The 18,695-nt window shown below is 38.2% G+C and overlaps 1 protein-coding gene across 2 annotated transcripts in view; it reads left to right on the top strand.

Annotated features, from left to right (window-relative positions):
* The first annotated feature begins 8,324 nt into the window (after positions 1–8,324).
* TBC1D22A (TBC1 domain family member 22A) overlaps positions 8,325–18,695 on the top strand; it is a 165,267-nt gene continuing 154,896 nt past the window's right edge. The window contains exons 1-4 of one of the 2 annotated variants that reach the window (XM_051642042.1): positions 8,325–8,513; positions 10,731–10,787; positions 13,258–13,598; positions 14,319–14,495. In XM_051642042.1, the coding sequence (XP_051498002.1) occupies positions 8,452–8,513; positions 10,731–10,787; positions 13,258–13,598; positions 14,319–14,495 (637 nt within the window). In that variant the 5' untranslated portion in view covers positions 8,325–8,451. The remainder of the gene's footprint in view (positions 8,514–10,730; positions 10,788–13,257; positions 13,599–14,318; positions 14,496–18,695) is intronic. The other variant, XM_051642051.1, reaches the window with a different exon arrangement.

Below are 18,695 nucleotides of genomic sequence, written 5' to 3'. Positions count from 1 at the left end.
TATCTTCATTAATGATCTTGACAATGGCATTGAGAGCAGCCTCAGCATGCTTGCCAATGACGCCAAGCTGGGTGGTGCGGTCAATACACCAGAGGGACAGGAGGCCATCCAGAGGGATCTGGAGAAGCTGGAGAAGTGGGCCCAGGTGAACCTCATGAGGTTCAACAAGGCCAGATGAAGGGTCCTGCACCTGGGCTGGGTCAACCAGAGATATTGATACAGGCTGGGGGGAAGACACGCTAGAGAGCAAACCTGTGGAAAAGGACCTAGGGGTACTAGTGGATCAAAAGCTGGATATGAGCCACCAGTGTGCAACTGAAGCCCAGAAGGCCAACTGCATCCTGGGCTGTATCAAAAAAAGTGTGACCAGAAGATCAAGAGAGGTGATTCTGCCCCTCTACTCTGTCCTGGTGAGACCTCACCTGGAGTACTGAGAACAGCTCTGAAGCCCCTGACACAAAAAGGATGTGGACCTGTTGGAGCATGTCCAGAGAAGGGCCACAAAAAAGATCCAAGAGCTGGAGCAGCTCTCTTATGAAGACAGGCTGAGGGAGTTGGGGTTGTTCAGCCTGAAGAAGAGAAGACTCCAGGGGGACCTTACAGCGACTTTCCAATACCTGAAAGGAGCCTGTAAGAAGGCTGAGGAAGACCTTTTCACAAGGGCATGTAACAACAGGACAAGGGATAATGGTTTCAAGCTAGAGAAGGGCGGATTTAGGTTGGATATCAGGAAAAAGTTCTTTAATATGAGGGTGGTGGATCACTGGAAAAGGTTGCCTAAAGAGTTGGTAGAGGCCCCACTCCTGGAGACATTCAAGGCCGGGCTTGATGGGGCTCTCAGCAATCTGTTCTAGTTGGAGATGTCCCTGCTTATTGTAGGGGGGCTGGACTAGATGACCTTTAGATTATTCTATGAGTTTAAACTTTTTATAACTTGGTACTTATAAAACTTAATTTTTCAGTATCAAATACATTCTTGGCTCTTTGTTTTTAAGGGTGTTTAAAAAAATAGACAAATATTTGTCTGGTAGAAACCTAACTGTTCTTCTGTCAGCTACATTAGTTAGTCTAGTATAAGATACTATCTCCTTGAGAAAATCTTTACTCTCACAAGACAAAGCCAGAAAGGAAAAACTACAGAAGTTTTCAAGCTTCATTAGCATTTCAGTATTGTTCCTGTTCTGCAGCCCATTGCTGATTTTCAGTGAGTTTTTTTAAAAATTATGAAAAACATATTTATTTCCTCTGGCTACTTGTGAAATCTTGTTTTAATGACTATGCATAGTAGAATTATTACCACTATACTTCAGGATGTCACTAGAAGAGATTAATTCTTTGATCTCTTTCTATTAAAAATGGCTTTAACATTTGAGGAGATGCCTCTGATTGCCTTATCATTTTCTCTTCAAAACTCAAGGACTCTCTGGTGGTTTTATGTCAGTATTCTTAGTTCATTTCTTACACTAAGATTGCCAGTCCTGAAACAACTGTCTAGACCATTCAGGCTAAATTGCAATTTTTAATTTCAGTACTTAGAATCTAAGCTGTTCTTTCTTTTATTACTTTACAACATGATGCTACACGCTGTGTTACATAAAAAAGTGATATGAATAGCAAAATACTTCACTCTCACTTTTTTGTCTGAGTTTTCCTTTTTTCCTCTTAGCTGAAAAACTTGTGCTCTTCCTACTCCTTTCTCAACAATAACAAGGTCTAAAAAGAAAAAAACTACACAGGCTTTGATATTTTTTTTAATTCCACCAACATTCTTGAACTTGGAAAGATATTTATCATCTTCAGCTAACGAGTACTTTGCAAATAAATCTAATTCACTAACAGAGTAAACCTCTTGCATAAGGAGCAATGCTTTAAAGCAAATGTATAGAAGACTTTGTTACCTTTATAATATCTTTTCACTCAAATATCTGGAGGTACTCTCATTTTCTTTGCAATAAAATTTTGCTTATATCTCTTTCACCAAGCTCTCAACCCTTCTGTTTCTAACCATAAGTCTTCCCAACACCCTCACTACTAAAATGTGTGGCTCAGCCAACAGCATTACCACAGGACTACTCAGTAACTATTTCTTACTGAAAGTCAAGATGGAAGAATTCTGTTACCAGAACTTCAACTGCAATTATCTTCTTTATACTCATCACTCAGGTTTACATTTGATCTCAAAAAACATACACAAACAACAGAAACAGCAATAAAAGATTCAAGTAATAAAGAACAGTTAAAGAGACCTAATATAATCATACCTCTAAAGTAGAAATTCCATTCCTCTTTAATAAAAAGAAAACATGATTTTAATACAGCTCTATTGACTTGAAGAACAACTATAATGTATTAAATTGAAGATATTTTTTGAAATTATATCTACATGACACACTGCAAGGCCAACTGCAAATTTATATTCTATCTTGTATTTGTCATTCACCTTACACTACCTTAACTCACTCCACCACAAATCCTTTTCTACAGAAATTGTATTAATAGGATTTCAATACTGAAAATACTAAAAACTAAAAAAGAATGGAAGAAGGCTGTTTTACTTTCTGCTATGCAGAGAAACTAAAAAATGGATTGAAAGGCAAACAGTGAAACCTAATTACCTTCTAATATACATTTGTTCAGAGAGAATTTAATTGACAGAAAAATGGGGTTGAATAGCATGGTAAAGGCTTTGCTATCCTCAAGAAGCACCAACAAAAACTAATCCTTCACACAGACACAAATGACATGAAAAAGTTACTAAGTGTGGCTTTGAGGCATGAGAACAGTAGATTTAAATTAGATACAGAGATCCATGGAGAAAACAAAAGGAATTTCAAAAAATGCTGGTGACAGAGTTGGATGGTCAAAGACAAGACTAAAAAAACCCAACAACAACAAACAGAAAAAAGCAAAAACAAACAAACAAAAAACCCAACCTCCCAAAGAACCCAAAACCCGACCAAAACCCTGCTGCAGTCTGTCACGAATACTGTCAGAGAGAAAATGTATCCTCTTAAGATAAACTCTGGATTGACACCCTCTAACACCTGAAAATATCTGCTGAAGATAACCCATCAAAATTTCTGTGTAATATCACGTCACCATTCTTCTTACATATATGGGAGGAGTTAAAGTTTTGCTACTTTTTATGCCTTTGGAAAAAATAATAATAATAAAAAAATGTTTCTGTGTGAGTTCCAAGGAACTGCCTACCCTCCTGACTTTAAAGAAATGGTATTGCTTACTTCCTCATCAAGCCACAGTATTAATCAGGTCTTGTGGCACCTCTAAAGCTTTCCTAATAACTTTAGAAGATCTTTTAGCTTCAGGAAAATTCAGCTAATGCTCCAATAGATTTGCTTTTCACTGTGTTCTGATAGTGAGTTGAATGTGAAGATTAGAAACTGATTTGAATTGTGTAACTTAAAGAACACAAATTTCATTCAGCAATGGAACATCAGAAGTGAACTATCATGGCTCAGAACCAAATATGCATTGATTTATTTCTCTGTTTTGAAGTTCTGTCATGCTGCTATGCTATGTTTAAACCTTGACTGTGTTTACTGGAGGCATAATAAACTCGAATTTCACGGAACTAGAAATTTGTTGGGAAGATGACCTGTTGCTTTGCCAACTTCCCAGTCTTCTACACAAGACTTCCACTTACAGAGTGCCTTTCCTCCTCTGAGTCATTTAAACGTCAACTGCATATTGCATCACACTTCAGAAGAAAGCAGCCTCATCTACTGGACTGCTGGTGAACCAGCATGCCTTGGACACAGAGTGCTTGCTATTCCATGCTACTTCCAACAGACGGTGTCAGATTATCAGTTGATGCCGTGAACTGAAAAAAATAAAACTAAAGGCCTTCACTTAAAAATTCATGAAATGTAAGCATGGCCACTGTTACTAATATTTTAGTGAATGACAGCTTTTGAAAACTACCCACATGGATCACTCTTCTAGAAGGAGAAACAAAGAGGCGAGACACTTACCCAGAAGCAGCACAAATTTATTTATGCTCTTTTCTGTTTCAGTCTTCTTTCACTGTTACTGAGAACAGAGTGTGAACCTGCACAATTCCATACATGTGCACTATCAGCATAAGCGTATCTTGGAAAATCTGTTCTTATTTTCAAAATCTTGTTCAATTCATGCACAATAAGGAAGGTCACTTACACAGAAAATGTTACAAAATGCTATGACTGTTCATCTGCAATGATGAATCCTCCTGGCCGTTACTCTCTCATGTTGATTTCTTCCCCCTTTTTTCCTCCCCAGTTTTCTGGAGAAAACTTGAACTGCACTGAAAAAGCTCTTGTGTCTATGTAATTTGCTGGACTATGGACCTCTTTCAGTCTAGCTATTGGCTATCCCTCTTGTTTGACATCCCTTTGTTCTTCCTTCAATGGCTATACTTGACTACTTTTCCCATTTATCTTACCTTGCCCTGTATCTTTCTGTCACCAAGTACTGTGTCCTCTGGGACTGCTGATTTTCCTAGTGCAAGTGGCTCTCTGTGTTTCTACTATCCTTTTCTTTTTGTGCAGAATGCTGGTTTTGGGTTAGCTTGCTTGGCAGCTTAATTCCCTTTGCTTGATTGCATTTTTAAATAACTGCTTCTTCAATGATACTAACAATAAAGTAGATGGATACAATGGCTTGGTAGAAAGGCATGTGCATAGACCAAACAGAAACATGATCAGCCACCACCAAAAGCCTGTGTGTTACATTTAAAAACACTCCTACCAGTTTGTTAAAGCAGCAAAAACATGTTCAGAAATTCATGCTTCAGTGGGGAAGTGCCTCATTTGAATTCAGTTGAAGTGTTTTTCTTTCTTATTGACTAAAGAAAACAACCAAGAAAATGCATATAGAGAAATGTAAAACCACACCTCACAGTTGCCTCTCCATTGCAGCATGCTGCTGACACAGCGATGTAAGGATAAGCATAAATAAGCACACTCCCTGGCTTACTCAACTTAATCAGCAAATCCTTCTGCTGTGAGCCTAGATAAGTTAGCAGGGGAGTGCTGTTGTCAGCTCAGTTAATTATGTTTAACATTAACTTATACTTTCACATGCATCATCAGAAAAGCTTCTTTTCCCAAAATACACTGCACCTCCACAAAAAAGTCTACCTGTGTAACCATACCAGCACAGCTATATTAGCAGAAGCTCTCTAGAACAGATGAGATTAAAAACAAATTGGTATAACTGAAACTTCCTGAACATTCTCAATAATGTTTACCAACTGCACACACTGACTTGATTCTGAAAAATGCCTAAGAAGAATAAAAGAAATATGAAAAAAAAACCCCAAACAAAAAACCAAGAAAAGGTAAAAGAGAAAGAAGAAAAGGGCAGAGCAGACAAGAAAAAAGTCCTTAGCCCACAAACCTATTGTTTGCTTGATACATTAGTTGGCCATGCTGGCAGCAACAGACCTCTTCCTAACTATAAATCCTTGCATACAGCTTTGCATGAAAAAAAGCAAATACTGTGATAGGCCTTTTGATAGTTCTTGCTCTGAAGTAACAAAAATTCCCATTCAAGTCATTAGTGAAATATGACTGCAAGTTTATACTGCAATCCCAGGAGGGCAGAGTTTAGTTAAAGCAGCTGCGTGGACTTTGAGATTGCTAGTTTGGATGTGTGAAGCAGTGTAACTACAGTTAAGCACAACTCAGCGTAAGTGCTTGTTTATATCCTTGGAAGTGTTTGAAGACCATGCCAGTCAGCTGCAGTAGGTGAGGCCCAGGGATGACTGCAGTGTTGCTGGATTCCCGGAATGACAGCACCTGGACACCAGCAGATCTCCTTCCCAAACACAATAAAGAGGTTGGCCGTGGAATCATGCATGTCCTCAGCTGCCCACGTTACCTTTTTGTAACCAATAAAGTTAAGCATGAACACTCCTAAAATACATCTTCAGATCAACTTCTCCTTCCAAGTACTATACAGTTGTGAACTTAGCTTATGATACTCTACTGTTTCATTAAGTCCTTTCCAAGGCTATACTTGTTGTGGTCAGATCACCTAAACTGATGAGCATAAAGAATTTTATCTAAATTACCTGATGGTGTATGAACTTGAAGTGTTCCTCCCTCCAAATCCTTTCCATCTTTAGAATCTTGGCAACACAGATTTGTATCAGGGATAAAGAATACGGAAAAAAATATATGAAAGTGAATGGGAAGGGAATGAGAACAGTGACCTTTTTGAAAGTCAACAACAGAGAGGTCCCTGTCCAGCTCTGGATGACTTCAGGACAGCGGTCTCCACAGTATCAGACAGATTTTGTGACTGTGCTTCCAGTTCTTCTTGATACAAATTTAGCCCCTTTGCAGGTCAGACTTACTCATGTGAACAAATCAATGCAATAGTTATTTCTTTCTGGTATAAAATTCTACACCACACTAAAAACTTAAGCCAAATGTAACATACACCAAATATAATGAAAACTTAACAATGCCGTTAACTTTGCACTGACTTTATTATCTAATTAAATAAAACCTCCACTTCTAAAATGAAACAGAAGTTACACATGGCTGCACCAGGCTGACACAAAAGTTAAATGGGATTACTTCAGGATTCAGGTCAACTTACACGAGGATGACAGCTGGCTTATGGTATCTAGGCTGAATCTAATTAAGTTTCCCTTTGACAAATATCAACAATGAACAAAAAAAAGAATACAAATACAGTTTCAACATCTATAATAATGCTAATGATAGAATGTATCTTTTAAAGGTTTATCACTTTTCTGACTGTCACAACATTTCACTGTCACTCATGTTTGTAGTCTAACAGCAACAGGTCTAATTTCAGCTTACATAGCTAACATCAAGCAGTTCCACTGATGATCTTGCAGGTTTCATTTTCACTTTAGCTTGTAGATCATATTACATTATGCTTCTTGTGTATTCCATTAAGGCTTCTGATACTCAAAGTCCTAATGCAATACAAAAAGATTTCAAGTCCAGAATCTATATTTATCTACAAGTAGCATTGAAATTACTGGGACATGCAGCTTTCACATGTGAATAGTGATCTAGCAAGACCTGTGAAACATTTTATTTTTGTGAGTTCTTAGAAGGTAACTGCTAAAGTAAGTCACCAAGGCAGAAACCTTCATTATTTTTTATTCTTAATAAAGAAATAACACATTCAATACATACTGAAGAATGAATGTTGCTTTGCAGGCCAGGTCTTGTACCATGCCAGTTTTTGAGTTAATTATGCCAGAATGTTCTCTGAGATACTAAATCAGTCTTGCATTAGGGTGCAGCAAAAAACTCAATCTTAAATCAGCATTGTTTTCTCAGGAGCCATACTCCGAAGAATAACATAAAACCAGACCTATTTTTTTTTTCCAGAATTGATGCATCCTTAGATTAAATTGCTCAGAACTCTGCATATACATATAATGACCTTAAATCTTGTATCACACAAAATAAGTAAACATAGTTGATAAAAAGATCAGATGAGTCTATTCTTCAAGAGAAATTTAAAGTTGAGAAAATTGAAGTTCCTGGCCTCACCCCCCAAGGTTACTGAGTAAATAATTGGGCGGTGGGTGTGGGGAACCCATGAAAACCAAACCAAACAAAAAAAACTCCAACAAAACAAAACACCAACAAAAAAAGTGGAAAAAGGTATATATATATATATAAAACAGTGTTAGGTTTAATTTGAATGAAATCTGTCCTCTTCAATTTATGTTTCCTTCCACTGACATGGCAAGTTCTGCATTTCTTCCTGAAGAGTACTCTCAATCACTCTTTATACTTAAATCAGAAAGGATTAAAGCCTGAAGGCATGGTAGGAGTAACACGAAGTAAACAACTGACTTTATAAGAACACTTCAGTTAATCACATACAGTGGGTCCCTGTACCATTACGGGCTGGTACCTCACACGCCACGAGGCCAGGGAAGGGAGGGACAGAGGCTCGCCGGCGCCGCCGGCCCCAGCCTAAGTTTACACAGCAGCCACAGGGCCAGGCGAAGGCTCCCAGCTGCTCCTGCCTGCTTTCCAGCTGCTTCCTCGCCGCCTCCGCGCCCACCCGAGGCCGACCAGCCCACGCAGGTGACACCGCGCGCGCCCCCGCGGCGCCGCCTCCATTGCGGGCGGGCGGGCGGACGGACGGACGGACGGACGGGCCGAACCGGCACCGCCGCGCTCTCCGCCCCGAGACCCTGCCCGCCCGCCGTCCAACACTCCCTCGCTGCGATTGGCCCACGCTGACCCACTCGCCAGCATTCTCACTTCTGGCTGGCTGGAACCTCCGGGCGGCCTCAGGGGGCGAATGAAAAGCGAGGTTGTTTCCAGCTCCCAAGATGGCAGCGCTCTGTCTGTTTCCTGGGGACGGGAATGGAGGGGAGTGAAGCCTGAGGGAGCGGGTCGGGGCCGCGAGCCGCGCCGCGGGGAGGGGGATGAGGTGACGGGCGCCATGGCGAGCGACGGCGGCAGGAAGCAGTTCTGGAAGCGGAGCGGCGCGAAGGTGCCGGGCAGGTGAGCGGGGCCGCGGGAAGGTCGGGGCCCGCAGGCTGGAGCGCAGGGTGGCGAGGCGAGGCTCCGGCCTGCTGGTGCCGGGCCGCGGGCATCGGTGCTGCCCAGCCCCGCTTCCGAGTCTGCCCCACGTCGTGTTCCTGCCGCCGCCTTCAGCGGGTCCCTGTCGGTCCTGTGCCCTCCGTGGGTAGCCCGGCCGGTCGTCGCTGCTTGTGGGTGTAGGGCTGTGGTAGAAGTTACGATGTTCTTAAGAACTGCGCGGGAAACTGCACTTGATAAACGTATAACCGTATTTTAGTTTCTGCTTCATATTTCAAAATGTCAGTTTCTGCTTTAGTTTAATGGTGGTAGTGCTAGGTTTGCAGTTGGACTTGATGATATTAAAGTTTTTTTCCGATCCAAATGATTATATGATGCTTCTCTTTCTTCCTGCAGTGTGAACAACAAACCCAGTCATTGTGTCGTTCCTAAGAGCTACAAACACATTCTCTCTAAAGTCATATTTACTCTTTTGACCGTTGCATCAGGTTGAGAATACATGTTCATATGATCATTGAACAAAAATATTCTCAGCTCCTATCCCTAACCGTTTCCTACAGCAGAGTAGTTTAATTTCTGAAGCTCTTTTTGTGAGAATGCTGGGTATTCTTGGTTCTCAGAGAACAGTAACTCTATTCTTCATGCCATCTACCCAAATTTAGCAAAATAATCCTTCTCATAATTTAACTTCTTCCATTCTCGGTTACCCATAAGCACTAACTGGTAGTGGTTTTGTATCTCTAGGAAGTAACTGTTTCAGTCGAACTTTTCTTGTCACTCTGAACTTATTTTGTAACTTTGCTTAGTCGGTGGGTAAACCACTTTTGAACCTTTTCAATAACACGGGGTCCATGAATAGTTGTAGTTAATTAACTTGTGGGCAACTGCAGGCATGTAGAAAAATGAGGAACTTTACAGAATGTGCTTTTTTTTTTCTTTTTTTCTTCTTTTTTTTTCTTTTTTAATGGCACGGAGAGGATTGTTGTTGCTTTAATTTGTATGGGTTCCCATTGTGGTCATTCATAGAGTACGTGAAGGATAAGGCAGATTCTGACTGTGTGCTAAAATGTGGTGATAGCCTGAGCCTCATGTGAGTGTAGAGTAGGAGAACACAGAGACTTGACTGGAGCATGTGGTGTTCAGTCACATAGAAAGATCGGTGGTGGACTTACTTTTTGGTTTTCATGGAATCACATAAAAACTGATGGAGCTTATGAGCCACCACAGTCAGGCATCTCTAATGCTGATTTTACTACTGTTAATACTGTCCCTGTAGTATAAGTTTAAACTTCTAAAAGTTCATGACTGCAGTCCACTTGGCTTGGATTATATCTCAGGTTTACTGAAGTTGGATTTAGTTACGTTTATGCTCTGGACATGGATTTTGATTTTGTGAGGAGGGCATGTTTGTCTTCTATTACATGGTTTTTAGTACATGTTAATGTTCCATATGATTTGCTCCCCTTGCAATCAGGAGTTTTATAGTAATAATTTCCATTATGAAGCCACCTGTAAATCCTGATGTGTTTTCTGTGGGATTTTTTACTTGTGAGATTGTTTCCTCCCAGCTTTCAGTTATAAAACTAACTTTTAGTCTGTAGAGAATTTTATTATTCACACAGTAACATTCTTGCTTTTTTAAAAACTTGTTTTAAATACTCCTATGGCTTTTATTCTTTAAGGCACCATCTTTTGCATTTTTCTTTACATTTCTCAGTCTTATAATTTAGTAATGGTTAAGAAATGACTGGTTGGATTTTAGGTGACAAGGGTACATGGAAGAGTCAATCTTTGCAGATGTTTCTTTGAGAATTTTTTTGTTGTTCAAGAGATAAATGAAGAAATCATAAATCAGAAAAGAGAATTTAAAAGGAGTGTAGATTCTTATTGTGGAGTGAACTATTTATTTTGTTGTTTTAGTTCTTGGTGAGAAAAATAAATCACCTGAAGTTAGCCTAGGCCTTAAAAAAGAGCATCTGTTTGGCAAATCTGTGATTTTTATTAAGTTACTTTTTTGTACACACTGCAATTTCATCTTTATTATTTTTAGTGATATGTGGGATTCTTTGAAATGGGAAACTGTTGGAACATCTTAGTGTTATTTAGTATGGACTGTTTAATACACAACAAACCCTCAAATGTTTTCTTATTTTTTATGATAACTTTTTTGTTTTCCTTTAGTATCCAACACGTGTATGGAGCTCAACATCCACCTTTTGATCCATTATTGCATGGAACGTAAGTTAATCTAATATTTAATTATTCAAGATAACTTGGGTCTCCTCTGCCTTCTCTCCTCTTCTTCTTCCTTCTTGGCTTAAAGCTTATTGTTAATCTTCCTTTTTCAATTTTTGTCATGATCTCGACTTCTCTGTTCTAACTTCCTTTTGTGACTTCTTGATGCTTACCATATTTGGAACAACAAATCAGCTATTCAATTCTTAACTGACATAGATTGCCAACTTTTAATATCTGTCTACAGTGCCTTATAAATTGTTAATTGTGGAGTAAATACTAACCTCAGTTTAGCAGGTGAAGCTGCCAACTCAAGCATAAGTGGCTTTCCTGCATGTGTCTTTCTGTTGATGTACTGGCTTTATTTATCTATCTAAAAAAGAATCTGTTCATCATGGTGTAGAGCATTTGGAGGCAAAGATAGGTGGGAAAACAGTAGGTAGAATAGATTTTACACTAATTTAAACATTTATTGCCTTAGATTATGATTATTAGTTGTTAGAAAAGAAGGTATATGAAAGTGGCAACATTATGTTAAACATTATTAGCAACCAAATAGCTTTCATGGTGATAATCCAAAACTAATGCAAGTGAATGATTTTCATTTCTTTATACCTGAGGTGTTTAGCAAAATGCTGCATTCTGTTGGCTTCTGCTTTTTATATTTTGCTTTATTGTTTTGTGTGTTTTTTTTTTTTTTTTTCCTAGAAAAAAAGACAGTTTGTTTTAAGCTTTGTTGGGAACAGAGTTGGTTTTGGTTTGTTAGATTTCACAGCTCTTTTGAAACCAGCATTGCTGTTGAAATGTTGGTCTGTGTGAGAATCCTGGGAAAATTATATGACCAATGAAACGAACATCCCAAAGTGCTAAGAACAAAAAAAAAGTTAGAAAGAAAAGTACTGGCTTGGAAGGAGGTATTACTTCTAGTGGGGTTTTTCAAAAGCTGATTTGAATGGCACAAGAAATAAACGTGTGCTAGTAAATTTTTAGATGATACAGAGTTGACAGCAGTTGAAACATATGACCTCAAATACTGAAGAAAAAGGAACGGGATGAATAAGTTCAAAATACAGAGTTATAAAGACAGATCCAGTAACAAAACTAGAAGCTTATTGCTTGAAACCATGTCAGGAGAAATTCTTTGCTGTTTTAGACAGTGATGACAAGTTGTTCAGCCTGGAGAAGGGAGGCTAGCGGCCTTCCAATACATGAATGTGGTCTACAGGAAAGCTGGGGAGGGACTTTTTACAAGGACATGTAGTGATGGGGTGAGGGGTTATGGTTTAAAACTGGAAGGGGGGACATTTAGATTAGACATTTGGAGAAAATTTCTCACTATGAGAGTGGTAAAGCACTGTTAACAGGTTGCCCAAGGAAGTTGTGGATGTCCCATCCCTGGAAGTGTTCAAGGGCAGGCTGGGTGGGGGTTGGAGCAACCTGGTCTAGTGGGAGGTGTCCCTGCCAATGCAGGAGCGTAGCAAGTAGATGGTCTTTAAGGTCCCTTCCAACCCAAAGGATTTTATGGTTCTATGAAAGTGTTAGTGTTGTAGCACGTGTTACAGAAGACATTCCCTGTGATGCCTATCATACATAATAAACATTACTGACATTGTGTGAAGACTGTGAGAACTCTTTCTGATTTGCAATTCTGACTGCTTTGTCTCAACACAAAACATTAAACTGTTACAGGTGGAAAGACAGGAATGATCAGAAAAGGCAATTAAGTTAACGGCAGTAACTTTTTTGATAGCAGACTAGGAAATGCATCTTCATGTCTTATTTAGCTGAAATCTGAAGAGAAATGTGATTTCTCTGCTTTACTGTAACTTTAGAGCAAGTGCCAACCTAGGTAGAGATACTTGGTTTATCTCTGCTGCATGTTGACAGTGACAAAAGGTTAGGAGCTGATCAAGGTTCATTTAGACTAGTAACTAGATGAAATATCCTGCCTATCAAAAGAGCAAAGTTCTGAAGCAAATCAATGCTGAAGTGACTGGATGGGGAGGAATGACAGAACTAACTTTTAAGGTGTGACTTGATTCGTTTATGCTGGTGGTTGCATTACCTGATTGCTTATGAGACTTCAGAGCAGATCTGATGACCTGATTACTGCTCCTGCATAGTTGTGCAGCAATTGTATCAAAAGGCTTGAATTGCGTACAAAAATTCATGAAGCAAGAGAAGTACAGTGTGTCCTGTAGTATTCCTTTGACTTTGGGTGTTGGTCTATTTTCATTTGTTTTTGGGGTTTTTCTGTTTCTTGTTTTTTGTTAATATGAAGGAAGGAATCAGTGGTTCAGCCTCTATTCAAAGTTTTTACCTGCCCTTGTTATCAGACGTATTCAGCTGCATGTCATCTTGGGATGTAGCAGTAACATGAGTGGAGAAAGATAAATCTTTTTTGGTCTTATCCATAGTGCTTTGCTTACTCCATTACCCATTCTCTAAATATTATTTATTTGTTTTTGAACAGCTTGATAAAACCAGGTTCAAAGCCACCCACAACTCCAGTGAAACTAAAGAAAGTCAGCACCTTCCAAGAATTTGAAAGTAACACAAGTGATGCTTGGGATCTTGGAGATGATGATGATGAGCTCTTGGCAATAGCGGCTGAAAACCTAAATACGGAAGTGGTCATGGAAACAGCTCACAAAGTAATTCAGAATCACAGCAAGTTACAAGAACAGCATAAATTTCAGGAAGAACATCTACAGGAAGAAAAACAAGTAGAATTTGCAGAGCTGACTTCAGTTGCCTCTGGTGATAACAGGCTTGTTAAATCAGTCAGCGAAGGTCATACACCGAGTTCATCAGGTATGTTAAGAAATGAAAAAAGATGTTAAATATTGAGTGAGAAGAGCTTTACTTGCCCCTTAGGATGTTAGCTCCTTCCCAGACTTTTCCTAATATCACAGGAAGCTATTATTAATCAATATTAATTAATTTGAGGGGGATACTGCATGCCATGGTAAACAGTAAAGAAATACACGAGTATTTCCCATGTGAGAAATAAACGAGTGAGGGAAGAATAAACTTTTGTTTTTAGCTTTAATCTGTCCTCAGTTTGGGAATAACGTTGCGCTACTGAATGTATTTTTATAGTTAACTGCACCAAAATGTATGCAATTAGTAGTATTCCTAATATTGTAAAAAATTATTATTAAAATGCTAATATATAGAAGATATTGAAAAACTGGAGAAAACAATGTGTGTGGACTGGGAAGTTAATCCTCATGTGATTTGGCCTGTGTTTTATGCATACAATTTAAAGTAACAAGTTGCAATTACTTCCTAGTCTTATTTTTTAAGCTTTGATCTCTAATTAATGTGTTTTAATTGTGTAATATTGCTTGGAGGAGGAGTGCTTGTCCTGCTAAATCCAAGTATGTTGAAATCCAAACGTGTGCTATACTTGAGCTTACGTTTCTCCAAAACATAATTCTATTTTAAATTTACAACTGAAAAAAGCAAGTTAAGTTATTAGTAGCCTTCTCACTAGCTGAGGCCAACTGATGTTTTTCTTTTTTCCTTCAGATAATGCGAATGAAAGTTCTTCCATGCAGAGGTCGCAGTCACTTCCACAAACTTCGTCACCTCCTTTGAGTGGAGTGGCAGACTCTAATACCTCAGTTACTCCTGCATTAACTGAAAGAGAAGCATCTCGGTTAGACAAATTTAGGCAGCTACTTGCTGGCCCCAATACAAATCTTGGTAAGTATCTTTTATAGGAGCCATGAATTACATCTGAATTATTTTTTAACTATAAAATTTTCCTGTTTGATGAACTGTTCTGCCAGATGGTTTGTTTAGGATCTAATCCTTTCAACATTTAGAATAGATATTGCAAAAGAGAGGGAGGGAGAATATAATTGAATGCTTGTATTCATGTTTGTAATACGCAATTTGCATAAATCCTACTAATACATAGAGTGTCAGATGACTTCTTGTTCTTTTTTCCCTTACATTATTTCTTCCTACTGGACTAATCTCTGGAGAAAAAAACAAAAGTATAATCAGCTGTATTCAGTGTTAGTGCCTGATAATGGAATGCAGTATAAGCATGATTCTCATGCTTAGAAATATGAACATGAAAAACAATGAGGCGTGGAAGTGTTGCTGCTCATCTGCACAGTGAGCTTTGTTCACGTTCATGGATTGATACAGTAGTTCTGTGTCTCATCTCAATGCTGACATGTTAATGTGAAAACAAATGTATTGTCAGACAATTTAACTGTTCCCTTTGTGTATTGGATTTTAACTGCTGAATAGTAAATACAAGTGCTGAGAGGATGTCACAGAATCGAACAGCTTTGTATGCCAAGTGGAAATCTGGAGCAAGTAGAAATAGTACACTGTATTTGGAGAGCTGACCAGTCACTTAGCAGTAGGAGTTTTTGCCAAAATAATTGATAAACAAAATGACTTAGTGTTAGACCACTCTCGAAGATATCTACAGGAAACTCTTATGGAAGGAAGCAGAAACTGCAACTTTGCAGTTCTTGAATTGGTGCTTTCCTGAGCTGTAGTTGTCATGAGACTTCTTCAGTATAACATAGTCCAAGTTGTGATTTTTTTTTTTTTTTTTTTTTTTTTTTAAATTTCTGTGCTGTCTTATTGTGAGGTTGATGACAGCAAAATAGAACTATGGAAATAACACTAACTAGATGAGACTTAGCACTTTAGTGAGTTATAGGACATTCTTATAAAATGCAACTCTGAGGTCTTAAAGCACATATTTTATGTTAGCTTGAAAATGATAATAAAGTATCACTTTCTATTCTGTTCTAACAGATATGAGCTATGTGTTTGTGACTGACATGAAAACTCGTAGTTTGTTTAAATGTTATAACAGCAGAAAGCCTTGTTACGTAAGGTTACAAAGTCAGAGGGAAGACAAAAGTTTAATTTTAACCTATCTATTTCATTTTTACTGTCTAATTAAATGGGAGTATTTTCCTAGGAAATCATATTTAGGGATTAAAGTAAAATATTTTGGAAGGCAGTGAAAGAAAATTTCCACTCTGCTTAGGAGTGGAGTCACCTTGACTGTAGTGAGAGTTTAGTCAGTGTTATTTAAACAAACTGACTTTGTATTGTTTTTTTTTTTTCCCCTGTGGATCTTTTTATAGTTCGCACAGAACTATATATAGGAATATGAAATTTGAGTTTGTTGTTCTTACATCTAATAAGCTCTCAATATTATTTCATGTAGCTATCACTAAATAATGCCTTCTTGTGTCTATTTTTATAGGGAGCTTGTTCCTTCTCTTGTTGTACAAACTGTAATGAGTACATATTTTGAAGTTGTCTGTATTAGTCCAGTTTTGATTTTTTTTTTGATACAAATATTTTGACTTTAGTATCCGGGTATATCCAGCAGTGTTTCCTAATGTAGCTGTAAATAACTCATGTTTTTCTTAGTGAAAGCAACCAACTCTATTAAAGATATGGTAACTCTTGATGATTCTGAAACTATTAGTATTATATATGGTGGTAGTGGTTAGACTATATTATATGTATATATTTGGGAAGTGTGTATATGTATATAGCATCAGAATCTTGTGTGTGTGCATGTGTATTTTGTTCCTTCAGAATAGTACTGAAAATGGACTTGGTCTGGAGCCTGCTACTTAGCTCTACCTAAGGTTTGTAGAGAGTGAGGAAGGGAGGGGTAGCTTTTCTGTTGCAGCTGGCTGGTTCTCTTTGTGTGCATGTAATGTTGTGGTATGTGTGGCTCTTTGTTTTGTGTTAGAGCCACATTGTGTTTTGTCTGTCATGATGAATTGAATTAGTGGGTAGTAGTCTTGAAGACATTTTAGCAAGTGTTTCTGTTAATTTCTACATGTGTGACGTGTTTTGCTTGGAAATAGAAGTAAGTAGTTTTACATGTTGTTGAAAGAGATTGAGAGCAGTCTTTTCAAAACTATATAACAAAATTAATTTGTGGAACTGAAGCGATGTCATGCATACTTAAAACTCAAGGCTTTTCTCTAACATGAGAAATCAACATAGATTAAGAACACAAAGTAGTACAAATGATCTTGAAATCCTTTCAGTCACACTTGAATAATGATTATTCTATAAAGACAGTTTAAAATACAACGTTAGTCTTGTATGTCAACTAGAGGTTGTGAAAGTGTGTTCTTTCACAAGAAAATTCTCAAAAAGATATATTGTGCATGTGAATTTGGAAGTTTTGAAGTCCACTGTTTGGAATTAGGTTTGGTCTATAGGTTGGATATTGTGAAGTGGTGTGCAAACAGGTAAGTTCTATTGACCCCATCAAATAACACATAGAGCAAAATAATATACTAGGTATAGTCTGTAATTGGGGTATGAATCCACTGGTAAATATTACATACATCATGATAGAGCCATTCTCAAGGTTTCTGTGTACAGTTTTATCCAGCAGATGCTTACATATACAAATAATTATTAGAGCAAGGCATGATCTGAGAAAACAAATAGAAAAGCAAGAAAAAAAAACCCACCCCAGGTTTTTCAGGATATAGAAGAATTTTTAGGTTACTTAATTCTTATTAATAGAGAGCCTATTTCCATGGCTCAAAAGTACACGCATCTAATTTTTTTAAACTTTTTGTAGATCTGAACTGATACACTCGCTCTTGTAGTCTCACTTTGTGTCTAACTAGAAAAAACAAGTATAATTTTCACTTGAGGATATGCTGGTGTAGATAATGGAGCTACCTTATAACATTTAGAACTGTGCTCCTTGTATCCTTTCTGTTTGATTTATCTGAAAACACCAGTAAATATTTGCATTAGTCTTATTGGTGTCTCTCATATACACAGTTCTAAAATTTTAGATGCCCTGACATAGATACAGTTCTTAATTGTAGTGAAAGGCTTTGGTGTTAAACTTTCTTTTTCTCTCACAGTAAGACCAAAAGTATAGCTGGACACAGTATTCCAGGTGGGGTCTCATGAGAGCCCAGCAGAGGAGGAGAATCATCTCCCTCGATCAGCTGGCCACACTTTTTTTTTTTTTATGCAGCCCAGGATACAGTTGGCTTTCTGGGCTGCAAATGTACATTGCCAGCTCATGTCCAATTTCTCATCCAACAATAATCCCAAACTCTTCTCTGCAGAACTGCTTTTAATCCCTTCATCCCTTAACCTATACAGCTACTGGTGATTGCCCCACCCCAGGTGCAAGACCTTGCACTTCACCTTGTTGAACTTCATGAGGTTTTCCTGGGCTGGCTCCTCAAGTTTATCGTGGTTCTCTGGATGACATCCTTTCCCTCTAACAAACCCACTGCTACATTCAGTTTGGTGTCATCTACAGACCTGCTCTGGGTGCACTCGATCCCTCTGTCTATGCCATTGATGAACACATTAAAAAGTACTGGTCCCACTATGGACCCTTGAGGGACACCACTTGTTACTAGTTTCCACTGGGAACTGAGCCACTGGCTTTAACTCTTCAGAAGTGGCTATCCAGATAATTCCTTATCCCTCTAACAGTCCATCCATCAAACCCTTATCTGCAGTGTAATGACAAGAATGTTGTAGGGGTCGGTATCAAAGCCCTTACAGAAGAACTGTAGTTGAAATCAAACCTTCAAGTCGTGAAAAATATAGATTTGCAGTGTTTTCTTTTAGCAAGGGATTTGTTAATTCTGACTTGAGCAAAGATTCCTGTTTGAAGTACCAACAACCACCTATCATTAAATTAAGTTCTTAATGCAAAAAAAGGACTAAGATTTAAGAGTTTAAGATCCTATTAACACACAAAATAATCTTTCTCTGTTCTGAAAAAGGAGCCTGTACCTTAAATCTTTGCTTTTTTTTTGTTTGTTTTTTTTTTGTTCAGGAGCTTTGGTATTCAAGTATGACTCTATTAATGAACAGAAATGGGACACTGAACTACACAGAAGAGCCCTAGTT

Source organism: Apus apus, chromosome 1 (assembly GCF_020740795.1).
Source record: "Apus apus isolate bApuApu2 chromosome 1, bApuApu2.pri.cur, whole genome shotgun sequence".
Taxonomy (NCBI): domain Eukaryota; kingdom Metazoa; phylum Chordata; class Aves; order Apodiformes; family Apodidae; genus Apus; species Apus apus.
The sequence above is the reverse complement of the archived record's forward strand: the minus strand, read 5'-3'. Positions and strand labels throughout refer to the sequence as shown.